The following is a 16,450-nucleotide window of genomic DNA, read 5'->3' on the forward strand; positions in this document are numbered from 1 at the left end:
GCAAAGCATGGATTGGATTTCAGTCCCAACCTACTCCTTTGACCAGGCACCTTTGTGCAGTGTACAACCTGTACAACTGTATGTGGCAGCCCTGAGGGTTTGGCTCATGTCCTTTCCCAAAACAAGCAGAATGAGAAGACATCCAAACAGCACCTGGTTAGTGGTGCCGTACAGAAGTCTTACATTGCCTCTCTCTCCTCTCTCCACAGAGATCCCCCAGTGTGCTGGCTGCAACCAGCATATCCTGGACAAGTTCATCCTGAAGGTCCTGGACAGACACTGGCACAGCTCCTGCCTCAAGTGTGCAGACTGCCAGATGCAGCTAGCTGACAGGTGCTTCTCCAGGGCCGGGAGCGTCTACTGCAAGGAGGACTTCTTCAAGTAAGTCAGAGCTGGGGGCTGCACCTTGCTCTCCTTGCCCTGATCTAATTGCCTCCCCCATGCAGTGCGGGGGAAGCTCTCAGTAGGGCAGGGTGGGGTGGGCGGGGGTCCACCCTGGGTGGGGTGGGTGAATCCTGGTGCTGAGAGGCTGTTCCTCATTGAGGGCCCCCTTTTGATCACCGGTCCCATCACTCCCTGAGGCCCAGAATCTCGGCCTCACTTGAGCTCTGCAAGGGCCATGGGTGGGGAGCCAGCAGGAGGCAAGAGCCAGACTTCTCCAGGGTGGCTGACAAAGGATCCCTGCAAACCCTAGAACGAGTTGCTCTTTCTGTCTTGGTGAGTTGGTGCCCCAGGGCACTCGGCTGTATCATTCCTGCGGCTTTCAGAGTGGTACTTTGAATTTTGTGCCCCAAATCTAGAGGCATCTCTGTGGTTGCTCCTAGGGTCTCAGAGAAGTGTTGCTCCTGGTAGGGGTTGAGCCAGGCTCAGACAGTGTCATCAACTTCAATGGAAATATGACAAAGAGACAGTTTTGTGTGACGGTTTAGAGCCCAGACCCTGCCTGGGTTTGAACTCACTTACTAGCAGTGTGCTCTTGGGCAAGTTATTTAACTTCTCTGTGTCTCAGTTTGCTTATCTGTAAAATGGGGCTGATAATCATAGGGTTGTTAGTTTTGAATGAGTCAACATGTGTAAATTCCTTAGGATTCTTGCCTGATACATGCGTATTAGCTCTTAAGACTGTCCTTGATTTTTCATTCTGGGGTTGGGTCCATCAGAAACAAATCATGTTGGAACTTTAGGTCAAAGTGAGGGGATCTCCTAGAATTTATTTTCCATGACATTTAGTCTGAGACTTCTCTCCAAGAATTTATTACCTGAGGCACTTAGGCTGATGCCTCAAGTGACGTGGGCCAGCTGGTAACAGCAAAGCCAAGAGCAGGAGGTGGGGGGTGTCTGTCAGCGACACAGAGCCCAGTGTGGGTGGCCCACGGGGTGCGTGGAGCGTGGTGGGACTGCCGGGAGGCTCGCCAGCGCCGGGACACACTGGGCACAAACGAACAAGCCCCGGAGAGATGGTGTGCACCCTTCAGAGGATGTGTTTTCTGGAGACAGGGAGGAGAAATGGGGAGAGGTGCCAGTCCTGACACAGAACGTGATCTCTCACAAATCCTCCCCAAGGCTTAACTGCGGGGAATAAGTGATTTGAATTTCCGATTCTCAAATTTGGTTACTCCAATATGAGTCGAAAAGCACTTTAAAGATGATCTTGGTAACCACAGCGGCTGCCTCCGTGGCTTGTGTTCGGAAGGTAGCACTCATTGTCACCATCACACTTTGGTCAAATGAGCACTGCTCTGTCCTTGGGAGTGTGTGTGTGTGTGTGTGTGTGTGTGCGCGTGCGTGCGTGCGTGTGTGTGGGCGTGTGCACACGTCTGTGTGTGTGTGTGCATGTCTGAGCTCCCTGAGGGTGGGGCAGTAGCTAGCACAGGCAAACCCAATGAATCCTTGATGGTTCCAGTTGAGGGATGGGCCTCTGCTTCTTCCTCTAAGTCTTTTCTGTGGACTGTTCCCCTTTCTCCCATCTTCCTTGTGCTCTCCCCACCTCTGACCCTCGCCCTGTTGCCTTTATTTTGGCATTTACGTGGTTCCGTCCCCTCTACCCACATCCTTTCTCAGCAGCACGTTTGCCTCTGCCTTCCTCCCTTATGGATGCCGTGGCCAAGCACCATGGCAGCTCTTATGGGCCCCTGGATGGGACGAGTGTCATCTTGCGTGGGGGGAGGACGGCAGGAGGACATAGGAGCGTGGGCCTGGCCGTCGGGGTTTGCTGAGCTGTCCCTGCTTCCAGGGCCAGCGCATCATCCTCCTATTTGGAAATCCTCGGTGAGCTCCAGGATAGGTGCTGAGATGTCCCTGGGTCAGAATTCTGGCTGGGGTTCAGGCAAGACCTGTCAGGACCACAGACCTAGGGCTCTGTCAGCAGAGAAGCTCCTTTGAGCCCCGGCCTTGCCCTAGGGCCCTATCTGATGTTTGGACCTGGACTGGCTGCCTCCGGGTGGGGGAAAGGGAGGTGGCAGCAGCTGAAGTGTAGACTTGGGTTTGGGAGAAGTAGTGGTAAGGAAAGAGGGTCGCTCTAGACCCGGGAGGAGCCCAGGCTATGGGCTAAGGAGGGATTAGCACAGGCCTGTGAGCCGTTAGCCCAAGACCAGAAATACGAGTGACAATTACTCACCCAGGCCGTTGCCCTGGGCCCCTGTCTCCATGGCCTTGCTTATCAGTAATGTCCCTGCTCATCTCCCCACACTTTGCTGCCCACACACCTCCCCACCAGACCAGCGTCCCCCCCACAGCTCAGCTCCTGACACCCCGACCCCAGCTCCTTCGGTAGGGCCCCCTCTGCCTACAGAATATCCCAGAAGCACTGTGCCGCCAGAGCCTTCCACCCTGTGCCCAGCCTCCCATCCAGCTCACTGCTTTCCTTGGGTACCCGATGCCCCCAGCAAGATGCCCCATTTCCCAGCTGTTTCATCGTCCAGGGATGAGGTCCACCCCCTCAAGGTCTCCCCATCCTTCCATGACGGTGAGTCCAGCCCCGCAGTGGCCTGGCCACCTTGCCCCTTGTCTCTCCCGATGACTCAGCACGAGCTGCTTGCTTTGCTCATTCCTCACAAACCTGTTTGATCTTCCCCGTTGGCTTGAGGAAAGGCGTATTAGTCACTCATTTTTCTGTCTTCCCCACGCACCTGGCCCCGAGCCTTGCCCACAGGCCATCGCTGGGTTTGACGCAACAGAGAGTAGATTACATAGTGAATTCACAACGCACTGTGGGGACAAGTTTCTTCCGTACCTGGCTTGGCGTCCTGCGAGTCACAGAGGCCCAGGATGCCTCCGTTATTTAGCCCCAGTTCTTCTCCTTCCGCAGGACTGCTCTGCTTCCTAAAGTAGCCCACTCTCAGGACTGGATCCTCTTGTAAAGCCGGGGAGCTGGCCGCATATTCAGTGCTGAAACCAGGTCATTACCTCTGTGATGGGGCTGCTGGGTGGAGAGAAATTGAAAACTGAAGTGATTCTCCCACTGCCAATGGAGGGGCAATCAGACACGAAGATCGGGCACCTCTGAGGCCCTATGGGGGGCCACATGGATTTACAGGCAGTCAGGCCTCACCCAGCTTTTGGGGACCATGGCTGTTTGGTACAGGAAGGCACATCTGCAGTACGGTTTGGTATAGCAAGTCACAGTCCTTGGTGAGGACAGAGAGGGAGAATTGTCTACGGTCAGAGCGGCCTCACCTCCCATCCACAGGGGTCTTGGGACCTGCTGCCCACTTGGGGCTCAGGCTGTGATTTGGTCACAGAATGCGTGGGTCTGCTCCTCATTACAGCTCATTAAAGGTCACCAGGCACCTGCTTTCAGATGGCACATGTGCAGAGGGACACTGGGAGCAGAGAGAACAAGAGGCGGGGCAGGAGGGGAGGGCAGTCCCAGGCAGCCCAGGTCCCTCCCTCGTCTCACACCAGGCTGCAGGTGTCACCACCAGCAGCCTCGAGAGAGGGCCAGCAGGTGCCGTGCACTTGGATTTGCACGGGCAAATCCAAGTGCCTGGTCAGAGGCATCTTCTCTATGCTCCTTGAAGTAAAAGAGAAAAAGAAAAAAGAAAAAGCAGTGTCCTTTTATGATATCTGCCCCAAAGCCTGGCTCGGAGGCAGAGGGCAGGATTCATTGACCTCACCGATCAACACTGTGGTTCTAAGTTCCAGGATCAATATTTTAAATCTCTTTGCCTATAACAAGGGGCAGGGCCACTGCTTTGCACAATTCCAGGGGCATCTTTTATTCTGTGTGAAGCTTTGTGACTCAAGACTGTAATGTGAGGAGTGCCCCGGTGGAGGTGTGCAATACCCCAAAAGTGGGGGAGGGGGACAGAGAGGAAAGCTGGAGGTTGGCTCCCACTAGCTTCCAGCCTGTGAGACATGGTCGTACTGGTGACTGGCAGCAGAGGGCGATGTTGGTGTGTGCACAGGCAGAAAGAAGTACTGTCAGAAGGTTGCGCTCTGTGGTTGTTATGTTGTTTGAAGGGCGGGGGCTGTTAAACTCTGTCTTGCTCAGTAACATTGGCTGATTTTTGCTGTTTGTTGTTTTGACTCTTGGGTCCTTGGATCCCCTTCTCCGAAGGAAATAACATTCTGGGTCCTGAGAGCAGAGGCTTAGTTGACTCATACAGCGTGCTTCTAAGATTATTACAATTTGAATCGCAAGCCAGGGGGCCCACAGCTCCTTGGGTTGCATTTGCTGAGCAGGTCTTTTCTGGTCTGTGCACCCAGCATGTGGAGGATCCCTGGCTCCTTGCAAAAGGACTAGAGCCTGGGGAGAGCAGGGATCTGGGATTTGGGCTTCCGGGTCCCCCTTTTCATCACTGATTTGGTCCTGGGATGAGCCTGGCAGCTCCCTTACTCTGAGGCGTGGTGAAAACAGGTTTTCTGCTCCAGGAACTGGTTCAAGTGCTGGGGTCCTTAGGCAAGTTCCTTAACGTCTCTGAGCTCCAGTGTCCTCTGCAGGAAAAATGGGAACGCTAACGGTGGCTGCTTTAGAAGACCTGGTACACAGTAGCATTTCGCAAAGGGGAGTTATTTTATCAGTGAAGTGGTCTGGTGAACCCAAACGGAGCTTGACCGAATTCCTGTCCTGTGTTTTACAAGTTGTCAGCAAACAAGTGACTAGGCCTTCCTGAAAACCTCATTCCCTTATCTGTTAAGAGGTGACATTCTAACCCACAGAGTTGCTATGAAATGCAACTCTGTGGGTTAGAATGTCACCTCTTAACAGATAAGGGAATGAGGTTTTGGAACGTGCAGGCTCAGCCGCTCCGCGGCATGTGGGATCTTCCCGGACCGGGGCACGAACCCGCGTCCCCTGCATCGGCAGGCGGACTCTCAACCACTGCGCCACCAATGGAAGAAGATAGTGTGTGAACTGTGTCTAGCACTGCTGGGTGCTTCATGCTAGGTGCTGTATCTCTGGGTTTCTGGCCCTGGATGTGTTCACCTGACCTGCGGCCATGGAGGACCAGCTGGCAGAGCTCTCCCTCGGGCTGGGCCTGAGCTGACCTCTCCTGCCCGCTGCTCCCTCCAGCTTTGAGACCTTCCCACTGAGATGACTTTTAAAGGCCAAAACTCCTCAGATAGAGGCGGGGGTAGCCTGGCAGGTGGAGAGGGTACATGGCAGTGGGCCAGTGACAAAGATGCCATGTCAATTTACATGAAGACTTGAGAAACAAACCAGTGATTATTATAATATGAAAACAAACAGCTATAGAACCAAAGAAAGGGCAAGAGTCCGTGTATGTTTTTAAGGCAAAGCACAGCCTTTAAGAACATCCCAGGCTTGAGGGGAGCTTCAAGCCACGCCCTGGCCGCCAGGTATGTGTGCTGGCATCTGCCTGCCAGAGGGGGCCGTGGGGAAGAGTCGGAGGCATTCTGGGGTGACTGCCACTCTGGGGGTGTCTCCCTGCCCCTGAGGCCCTCACCTGCCTGACACTGCGGGGACCCAGCGGGATGGAGGGCTGCTGCGCCGTTGTCACTGGGGAGCTGTGTCCCCTCCCCCAGCCGGTCAGTCTCCAGGCGGCTGTCAGCCAGGGGCAGGTAAGCGGCGTCCTTGGGAGCCCGGGAGCTGCTGATTTATCCCCGCAGTTCAGAACAGCCTGTTTCAGCTCCGGCACGCTCTGAGTTTGGCCCAGCTGCAGGGTAGTTTTGCTGGCTCTGGCCAGGTCTTCGTTAGTGACCTTGGGCCAGTCACTCCGGTGACCAGGGCCTCCATTCCTCAGCTGGGCAGACGCCCACAGGACATCGGGCAATATGGGCCTGATGGGCCCATAAGGGCCCAGAAACCTCTCTCCGAGGTGGACGTTGAAGAGGGAGCAGGCGCTGGGTTTGAATCCAGGCCCAGTGTGAATTTGGGGCATTAGACCTCTCTGAGCCTCACTCTCCCATCTCGAAAAAGGGATGGGAATAAAAATGTCTACTTTTCACAAGTTACTGTGAGGACTGAGTCAAATGAAGTGTTCAGTAGCCGTCATTATTGGCAGCTATCCCTATGAAGGCCGTGGTGGCATATCTATGTAGGGAGGAGAAAAAAAGAGAAAAGGAGGGTCCTGGGGCAGAGGCTACAAAAGGCCTTGGGCCAGACAGGGGTCCTGGGGAGGGAGGTGGGGCCTGTCCAGTGGCAATGGCAGGTCAGGTGATTGGAACAACTGTCCACCTCTTGGTGTGCGGAGCTGCCGTGAGTCTTCCCCACAGGAGACCATCCCTCCCTGTGTGGTCCAGAGCTCCGTGGCAGTGACCGCAGCCCTCAGCCTTCGCTTCCCACAGCTGGGCTCCCAGCTCTGGCGGGAGGGTCCCGCCTGTGCTTGTGTGGCCGCCTCTAGCTAGCTTGTACTCTGTTGCCCCAGGAAGAGGCCACTTCAGTTCTGGGGTTGGTTGTGGTCCCATCTGGGGCCAGGTTCTTGCTGAGCCACTTGTTATTTTTGATAACCACACACCTGTTAGGACACACACACACACACACACACACACACACACACACACTCTAGCAAAATGTGCTTGAAGATCTCACAAGGGGAGGGTCTCTTTGACGTGTGACTTTCCATAATTTCCGAATAGTTTATAGTCTAATTCCCTCGCTAAGCAAATTAAACCTCTTAAGGTAACGATCAGATGGTCCAGATAGTAGCCGTGCATGTGGACATTTGTAAGATTCAAACACTGGTGGGACCAGGCCCACAGTCATTTGCAAAGGCCTGTAATCAAGGCAGAAGCAATTACTTAGCTGAGCAGTTCCCCCTGGGACCTGAGGCGGTATATCAGGCTGTGATGAGTCCAGGGATTATCTGTCTGCCTGCCCCAGAGGCCTCCCGTTCAGCGGTGCCTGCCCGCCCTCCCAGAGCCCAGGCTCTCAGTGAAGGCCTCCTGACATCTCTGGAACCTGCATACTGGAGACCTTTCTGCCTTGGGAGAATCTGTTTGGAAACAAATAGTTGCAAATCAGCCTGGGAGTCAGATGGCATCTGGGCTGTAGGAACATGGTCCCCAGGCAAAGAGGGATGGGGTGACCTGGGAATGGGAGATGGGGGCAGCTTAAAACACACCAGCTGGCAGCAGCAAGTCCCGTTCTCTTAATCACTGGGGCTCAACCTCCTCCCTCCTTTACTTCCCACCCACAGCCATTCAGGTACCGGGACATGGGGTCCCACCTCCAAAGGGCCTCTCTTTCCATTCCCACTGCCTCTCTCCTCTCTCCGTCCCCTGTCACCACACCTCTGCACCGCTGGAAGCTTTTCTAATCGGCTGTCCTTCCCCTCTCGATCCCCTCTCTGCCAGTCTGTGCCTTCCTGCTGCAGCCCATCTTTGGCCACGTTGCCCCCATGGCTCCTGAATCTCCCGAGCCCAGTGCTCAGGAACCCGTGGCCTGGCTCCACCACGTTTCCTGCTGTTTCTCTGGCCGAGGTCACACGAAGGTCCAGGGAGAGCCAGTCTCTGACTTGCCGATCTGGCTCCTGGGGTCCGTTGGTGCCCCTGGAAGCGCCGCTTTCGGAGAAGCCACAGACCAGCCTTGGACCCTGCGGCGGGCATCATGGGTCCATGCAGCGGGCTGGCCGGGGGTATGGTGGGAGGGGGTGGGATGGGGCCTCTGTCCCCGAACGTCCATCCTGCTGCCTGTCCCCGTGTCTGCCGCACCACTGTTGAGAATGAGTCCTTAGGTCTTGAAGGGCTCAAGAATCAACAAGCAAGCTGCAGATGCTGTGAGAGGGCCAAGAGCGTCCATTACGCAGGGTTTCTCAAAGAATGGTCCATGCCACAGCTGTACTGGGGTCATCCGTGTGGGGCTTGTTAAAAGTGTGGGTTCTGGGCCCAGAATCAGGAGTCTGGGGTGGCAAGCATCCCAGGTGGCCCTTCTGCACAGGGTAATTCGGTGACAGCTGGGCTAACACCTTGGCAGCGAAGAATTAGTCTGGAGTAAGGAGAGCCGATTAGGTGCCTAGAGGAGAGGAGTGGGAAGGAGGGACGATGTTGTTGGGACAGCTGGCAGCCTGTCCCATCTGTGAAAAGGGAATAATAATAGCTACCGATAAGGGCTGTTGTACGCTTTCAATGAAATAGCTCACGTGAAATCCCCTGGTGCCTACTGACTGCTTAATGCATGTTCACAAAAATTAGGAGAGATGGGCTGCACTCTCGTAGAAGAGGGTCAGATCCTACACGTCCCATTGCCTCTTGGGAAGCAAATCTCCCCCCCAGCAGGGAAAGCGGGGAAGGATGGCTGGGGGAAGGGAGAGTTGGGCTGTCGACCTTTTTCTGCCACTAACTGGGCTGTGTGATCTTGGGCAAGCCCCTGACCCTCTCTGGGCTTCCCCAGTTTGCTTCTGTGTTAAATGAGGAGGTTGGACTAGGTCACTGGTTCTAAAGCTTTTCCCGTTGTATTCATCTCAAAGTAATATTGAATGCTTGTTGAAAAGAAAAACATTATATTAAAAACAAAAAGCAGAGCCTGAGGGGCAGTTCTGGTGGGCCTGGGAGCTTTATGTGTGAGTATGTGTATGGGGGAGCTGTGTCCGTATTCTCTAAGGCTCTAACATTCTCCGGTGTCAGGCCTTCTCCAAATATGGCCCCCGTTTATGTCTGGAGAAGGCTGACCGTTCTGGGCCAGAACTCTGTGTGCCGTGACATGGCTGTGGTGGTGATATATGTTGGAAATATTGGTACATACAGTAACAGTAAATATCAGCGACTTACCTGTCAAGTGTGGTGATAGATAAAAGAAATACATGGAGGGAAGTGTCAACTGGGAAAAAAATATACGGCCAGCAGTAAATCACCACCAAGCAATTAAAGCATAAAATTAAGTTGTGTGGTATTTTGTTTCCTCGGGACAGCGCACCGCACTGTGGCAGCTCCTACACATGGGAGGCTGGCGTGGGCCCGGGCTGGCTTCCACTGACTGCTCTCAGCGGCCCAGAGAAAGGAAGAACATTGGGTTCAAATCCCAGCACCACGGTCTATGGCTGTGAGGCCCCTGGCACGTTTCTTACCCTCTCTGAACTTGTTTCCTCATCTACAAATGGGGGAATTGTGCATTAATGCATACCATAGGAGTGGGTCATTCACTACGTATGACCAAATAGTCACTGAACACATATCCCGGGCCAGGCACTGCTCCAGGTGCTGGGTCCACTGGTGAACCAAACAGATCCAGCCCCGCTGTCACGGAGCTCGTCTTCTAGAGAGGGGAAAAGACAATACGATAAATGAACGAAATGCACAGTACCTGCATGGGAGATGAGTGCTTTAGAGAAGGGAAAGGAAGTGCTGGGGTGGGGTGCAGGGGAGGTGGTTAAGGACTGCCCGCTGAGAAGGATACATCTGAGGGGAGACCTGTAGAAAATGCAGCAGTGAGCCATGTAGATATCTGGGGAAAGAGCTCCGAGCCCAGGAAGCAGGCCGGGTGGTGCAGGATTGTAGAGGCCAGTTAGGGGACTTTGGCTTTTACTCTGAGTGAGAGGGGAGCCCCTGGAAGGTTTTGAGCAGGGGAGTGAGATGGTCCGACTCAGGGTCACCGTGTGGAAGATAGATGGTGGGGCAAGGGCTGTAGCCAGGGGATGCTTTAGGGGAGCTGTGGGCAAGGGGAGAGCGTGGCCTCAGCTGGGGAGGCAGTGGTGGAGACGGCGAGGGGTGGTCCGGTTCTTGGCATAATTTTGAGTGGTGCCAATGAGATTTGCTGACAGATCAGATGCGGGTGTCCGAGGCTGTCGGCCTGAGCAACTGGAAGAATGAAATCACCCTTCTCTGAGATGGGGAAGGTCACTGGAGGAACAGAAACATTTGCAATAGATGTTTGTTTGAGCAAACATCTGGTTGCCCATGAAATTAGGGTTAAGATTGGCTTTTCAATTCCTGCAAAATGTGCTGTTGGGATTTTGATAGGAATTGCATTAAATCTGTAAATCCCTTTGAATAGTATTGCCATATTAACAATATTAAGTTTTTAAAGCCATGAACATAGAATATCTTTCCATTTGTCTTGGTCTTTTAAAATTTCTTTCAGAAATATTTTGTAGTTTTTAGTGTGTACGTCTTGCACCTGTTTGGTTAAATTTATCCTAAAATATTTGATGATTCTTTTTGATGCTATTGCAAATGTTCCTGTTCCTGAGGAACAGATGCTGGGATCTGCATCTGGATCAGGAGTTTGGTCTTGGGCGTCCAAGTCGAGATGCTGAGGACGTCATGGGATGTACCCGTCTGGAGTTGGGTGGGGAGGTCTGGGCTTGGAGGTGGAAGTAGAATCCCTAGGGGTGTAGGGGGGGACAGAGAAGAGGTATGGGAGGTGGAGGAGGGGCTGTCCGAGGAAGGAGCAGACCCAGGAGAGTCGGGTCCAGAGGCCAAGTGAGCGCAGCGTTCTAAGGAAGAGGGATGGCCGATGTGGTAGAAGGTCAGGGAAGATTAGGCCTGACCACTGGACTCAGCGATGCCAGGGCCGCGCTGACCTGGTCAAGTGCAGTTGGGGTTGATATGTCGGTGGCACCTTGACTGGAGCGTGTATTATTCAGGGTTTTCCACAGAAATGCAACCAACAGGGTGTGTGTCGGGGGTGTGTGTGTGGGGGGGTGTGTGTGTGTAAAGAGATTTAATTTAAGGATTGGCTCACAAGATTTTGGAGGCTGAGAAGCCCCAAGATCTGCAGTCAGCAGGCTGGAGACCCAGGAGAGTTGATGGTGTAAGTCCCAATCCAAAAGATGGCAGGCTCGAGACCCAGGAAGGGCCAGCATTTCAGTTCGAGTCTAAAGGCAGGAAAAGACCGATGTCCCAGCTCCCGGCAGTCAGGCAAGGGGAGTTCACTCTCACTCTTGAGAGGGCCAGCCTTTCTGTTCTCTTCAGGTCTTCACCTGATTAGATGAGGCCCATCGCATTGAGGAGGGCAATCTGCTTTACTCTGTCACTGATTCAGATGTTAATCTGTCCAAAACTGCTTCCAGACACACCCAGGAAAATGTTTGAGCAAACATCTGGTTGCCCATGAAATTAACCATCGGAGTAGATTCAAGAGAAGACTGAGAGCAGGGGCATTAGAGACCCTGCCTAGAGACCCGTCTTCTGAGGGATTTTGCTCCAAGGGGAGTAGAGAAAGAGCTGGTAGATGCAAGGAGGTGTAGGGTCAAGAGAGGTTTTATTTTTGTAAGTGGCAGAACTATTGATAATAGCATGCTGTATGCTGCTGGGTAGATGTGGTGGAGAGGGGAAGTTAATGATGTGGGCGGCAAGGGGGCCAGTTGCTGGGTGAATGATCTTATTAGGCAGGAAGGAGCGGACTCTGTGCCCAGGCGGGCGGTCGGCCTTGACCAGGAGCACAGCCGAGTCAGCTGTAGGAAGCCGAGAGACCTGGGCAAGCGGCGGCGGGGCGGGGGTGGGGGGTGTGTGTGGACGGGACCATGGGAGGGCCTGGCAGGCCTTTGCTTAGAGCTCCGTTTTTCTCCTGGAAATAGGAGGCCGGGCCGCCAGCTGAGACGGAGGATGAGGGGCCTGAGAGAGAGAAGTTATGGGAAGGTGGGGGGGCTAATGCACTAGGGAAGTGCCCTGTGCTTTCCCGGGCCCTCTTGAGGTCCAGAGCCTGCGTTTAAGGGGAGCCCGGTCAGGGAGGTGGTAGGTTTCCCTCGGCGCTGTCAGACACCCGGTGCTGCATGGAGGAAGCAGAGGACTGAGAGCGGGGCACAGGTTCGGGGTGTGGGCGCGAGAGCGATTCCTAAGGTGGACCACGGAGTCTTTGCTGGGTAAGGGGGGGACGTGAGGCCACGAGGGGAGGGAGGGGCAGTGAGAGGGGCTGGGTTGCAGGGCTGTGGGCGTCGGGCTACTGCGGGGACTGAGCTGAAAGGACAGGACGGTGCAAAGGTTGGAAGTTATTCCTGGAGGCGCTGCAGTTCCTGGTGACACGGTCCGGGGCGGACCATGGGCATGAGTGGCTGAGGAACGGGGGAGGCCATGCCTTTCAGGAGAAGAGGTCAAGGATACGAGAGGGCAGGGGCAGGAGGGACTCTGGGGACACTGATGCCACTGAGAATTATGGCAGCAGGGACGGTGAGAGCCACAGTGACCCAGGAGGGAAACTCGCCCCGGGGTGGGGCGTGGGCCGGCGTGACAATGACTGCCCCGGGGAGGTAGCGGTGTGGCCTGAGGGCCAGTTGCGAGGATCAAGTGAGGTTATGTACCATGTGGGCACACGGCAGGTGCTTGGTAAACGGGAGCTGCTCTTTAATCGTGTTGGTGACCAGAATATGGTACCTGGCCTGATGGTAGGTCAGAACTTAAAATCAGGAATGTGCTGGAACATCTGTGGTGTAGGATTTACATGCACCTGTTTCTAGAAGATGTGGTGCCTGCCAGGCCTGCCTGTCACCCTTCCTGCAGTATCCAGACACCCTGAAGTGGACAGTGGGCCAGGCAGGCCTGTCGAGAGCAGCCGGGGTGGACAGATGAATGGGCAGAGGGAACTCAGGCTGAGCATGGAGCAGAGGGCGAGGCCAAGGACACAGGCCTGGCCCTGTTCCCAGGGTCGGGGACAGCCCCTGAACGTCAGCCATGACGTCTGGTGCATTTCCGGAAGCCCAGGCCCCTCACACCTGAGCTACAGGTGCAGGAAGGTGTAGATAGGACCAGTTGGTGTGTTGAGGTGAACGCTGCGGGGGAAGCTCTTGGGGCAGCCCCGCATCGCAGGCCGGGGAGCCGCGTGCTCAGCGGCTCAGAGCAGCTGGGGATGCTTGAGGGGCACAGGGCCCCTGGAACCCACTTCCAGTCCAGAGTAGAGGCACCACGGCTGGCTGCTCCGTGATGTTTGCTGCCTTTGATGCCCACCGTGCGCCAGCTGTGCCGTCAGAAGCACCGAGTTCAAATCCTGGTCTTTTTACTCTTTGCCTGTGTGAGCCGAGGCTGGCACCTCCCCCATCTGAGCCTCAGTTTCTCATTTGTCAGAAGGCATCATAATCCCCGCCTTCCAGGTTGGGCACTCAGGAGACATCTGTGGAATGAGTGCAATGATGAGAGCAAAGTGGGGTGGAAAGTTTATGTTTTCGTACACTTCGGGCCTCATTTCACCGGGGGGTTCAGTTCCCTTCTTAGGAGAGCTTTTGCCGGGAGCTGCAGTTATTACGGTGAGTGCTAACCCTTCCCCTCCTGCTTCGGACACGTGCTTGAAGGAGCAGTTCGTGCACTCATTCCTCCCTGCGTGCGTTCGTTCACTCCTTCGGTGGGTCTTTGTGGCTTGCCTGCTGCTCGTTGGGCAGAGAGAAGAGCATAGCCAGTGACGTTGCTCTGAGTAACGTTAGCCATGAGCAAGTCCTCCCTTGTGTCTTCTTTGTCTTTTGGATCAGCTCCAGCTGCTTTCCCCGGGGAGACCGGCCGTCCCTGAAGGCCTAGCGGGCAGGGTTGACCAGAGAGAGATTGTCCTTCTGGTGAGCAAGGCCAGTGCAGTTTGCACCCGCGCGGGCAGGGCCCTGCACACGGTAGGGGCTCAGCGATAGGACGAAGGGAATGCTGACTAGAAAATTCCTCGGAAGCCTCTTCCTTGGCCAGTGTCCTGCTCGGCCCCCGCCCCCAGCATCCTGCAGATTTGGTCAGGTTGGTTAGACTCTTGGTTCTGTGGCGCAGCCAGGTTCACAGTTTTACCTGGTTTTGGACCCGGGAGTTTTAGCCGCGGTCGTCTCATTATTGCTCGTCACAGAACAAGTTGTGTAACCTCTCCAGGCCGTGGCTGCCTCACCTGTGACTCTGGCTGGTCTGAGATCTGGACACTCAGGACAGTGTCGTCATCACATCTGCAGCCCTACAGGACGGCGCCTTATTCTGGGCTCGCTGGCTCTGACCAGAAGTTGGGGTGGGGAGCCCCTCAGGACTGGGCCATGCTGGGAGAGCCCTGTGGGCCCAGGGGGTGCATGCAGTCCCCTCGCTGAGGGTCCCGCTGGCCGTGCTCCAGGGGAGAGGGATAATAAGGGGCAACTTCCACTTACCATCGGTATAAATCCCACAATCAGGAAAATTGCTTCAATTGCTAAAAAACACCGGTGGGAAAGTCCATTTATTTTTCATTTTTCTTGTGCACTTGCCACCCTCACGCATGAATCACTGTCGGTATGTAGATTAAATTTATACCCTCGTTATCTTTCATGTCTCTGGGGCTCTGGTGTCAACTAGGTTTCTGGTTACGGAAAGCCACAGCCTGCATTTTAGTGGGGAGAGGATGTGGCCCTGCCCGTGGGCGGGGCCGCTGCAGGGTCTCCACTCTGTTCTGGAGTCTGCTCAGCCCTCCTCCCACCCCCCCTCCTGCCCCCACCCCCGGTCTCCACCCCGTGACTCGGCCACAAAATAGGACTTGCTTTTTGGAACATTCTAGTTCTTCTCTGGAGCTGCTTCTGCTCCAGCCTTTGCAGCAAAGGATTTGGACCCTTGGGTTTCGGTGGTGTATTTGGGAGGGTTTTGCAGTGAGCAGGATTGTTTCATTTTGAACACCTGCTTTGTGAATTGGCCTGGACTGGATAGCAAACTACAGGCAATTTGAAAACACACTCTAGTAACACATAAACAGGCTTCCTTTCTCTTTGTCCTTCAGACACACACACACACACACACACACACACACACACACACACACACACACACACACACACACACACACACACACACACACACACACACACACACACACACACACACACACACACACACACACACACACACACACACACACACACACACACACACGAGCTGGGTGCCTGCCTGCCTTCCTCTCTAATACAGGCGACATGGTTAGACAGCAGCTGTGGAAGCAGCCTGGTTCTCACCTGTGCTCTGGGAGGTTCAGAACCATCTAGGACTGACAGTAGACTTTGTTCTCCATTCTCAGATTTAGCCATCTCCTTGCATAATCTCTAAAATCATGGTTCTTTATTCACTGATTTATTTTTCAACAAACTTGATCTCTACTTTTCTGGGTCCTGGACTTGAAATCTGATGAAACCCTTGAAACCCTTTGAAAATTTGTTGAAAGTCCAGGCCCCCCCTCCTGATGCACAGTTTTGAAAAAACTCAGGGGTAGTTGACAGAGCCCGTCCTGAGCTCTGGGCTGAGAACCCCTGCTCTAAAGAGGCCTTCTTCCATGCATGCCACCGTCCTCACAAAACCGGGGGGCATTCCAGGAGTTCAGAAGCCTGGGGTCCTTCCGAGCCAAACAGCTCAGGCCCTCACACCCCGACACCCTCCTCAGATCTCGTCTCAGAAGAGCAGTCCCTGGGGCCACGCTCCTGGCTTTTTCGGGGTTACCCATCTAGACTTAGAGAACCCCACTTCTCTCTGTGACCCCATGCCCCCGGGATGGGGCTGAAGCCGCAGCTGGCCGTGCCTGCTCCAGGCCCCTGCAGCCCCCGGCAGGTATCATTACTGCACAAGAGACCCATCATTCTGCATTAATCTGGGATTCATCATGATAGCCATGACCATAATTAATTTATTTGGTATTAATGGGGATGAAATATGTACTGTCCTTTCAGGGGAAATCAGGCTGCCTATAAGCATTAGTTAAAAGGACCATTAAAATCAAACCTTCCCCAGATCCATTAGGCAAAGTCTTTCATCCTGAAGAAGATAAAGTTCTGCTGTGTGAAATGTCATGAATAATTAGGTTGATTGCTGTTTTAAACTCTGCCCCTTCCTCCCTAACCCTCCCACCTCCCTCCTGCAGCAGAGCCCCCACGCACCCACCGCTTCATCGTCACATCTGCACTGGCCCCCAGTTCCCCTCTGGCCTCTACGACCACTGGTGTGTATGGCCAGGACAGGGAACGGGGCTTAAATGACCCAGCTGGACTATAGTTGCAATGAGTCTACTTCTCTTCTTTTCCCAACCTTGGGCCCGGGTGGTGGGGCACCTTCCTCTTGCCTCAGTGCTGCTCCAGAAAGGGGTTGATGGGAAGAGGTCTGAGGCAGCATTTTTCAAACTGAGGTCTGCAGGCCCCGCACCTCGAATGGTGGC

General features: G+C 54.4%; 1 protein-coding gene across 1 annotated transcript in view; it reads left to right on the forward strand.

Moving 5' to 3' along the window:
* Positions 1 to 16,450, forward strand: part of LHX4 (LIM homeobox 4) — a gene marked incomplete at both ends in the record, with an annotated part of 42,478 nt that overhangs the window by 17,410 nt on the left and 8,618 nt on the right. The window contains one exon of the mRNA XM_082654329.1: positions 210 to 381. Coding sequence (XP_082510455.1) covers positions 210 to 381 — 172 coding nt within the window. The remainder of the gene's footprint in view (positions 1 to 209; positions 382 to 16,450) is intronic.

Source organism: Grampus griseus (assembly GCF_964374135.1).
Source record: "Grampus griseus genome assembly, chromosome: 1".
In the NCBI taxonomy this organism is placed as follows: domain Eukaryota; kingdom Metazoa; phylum Chordata; class Mammalia; order Artiodactyla; family Delphinidae; genus Grampus; species Grampus griseus.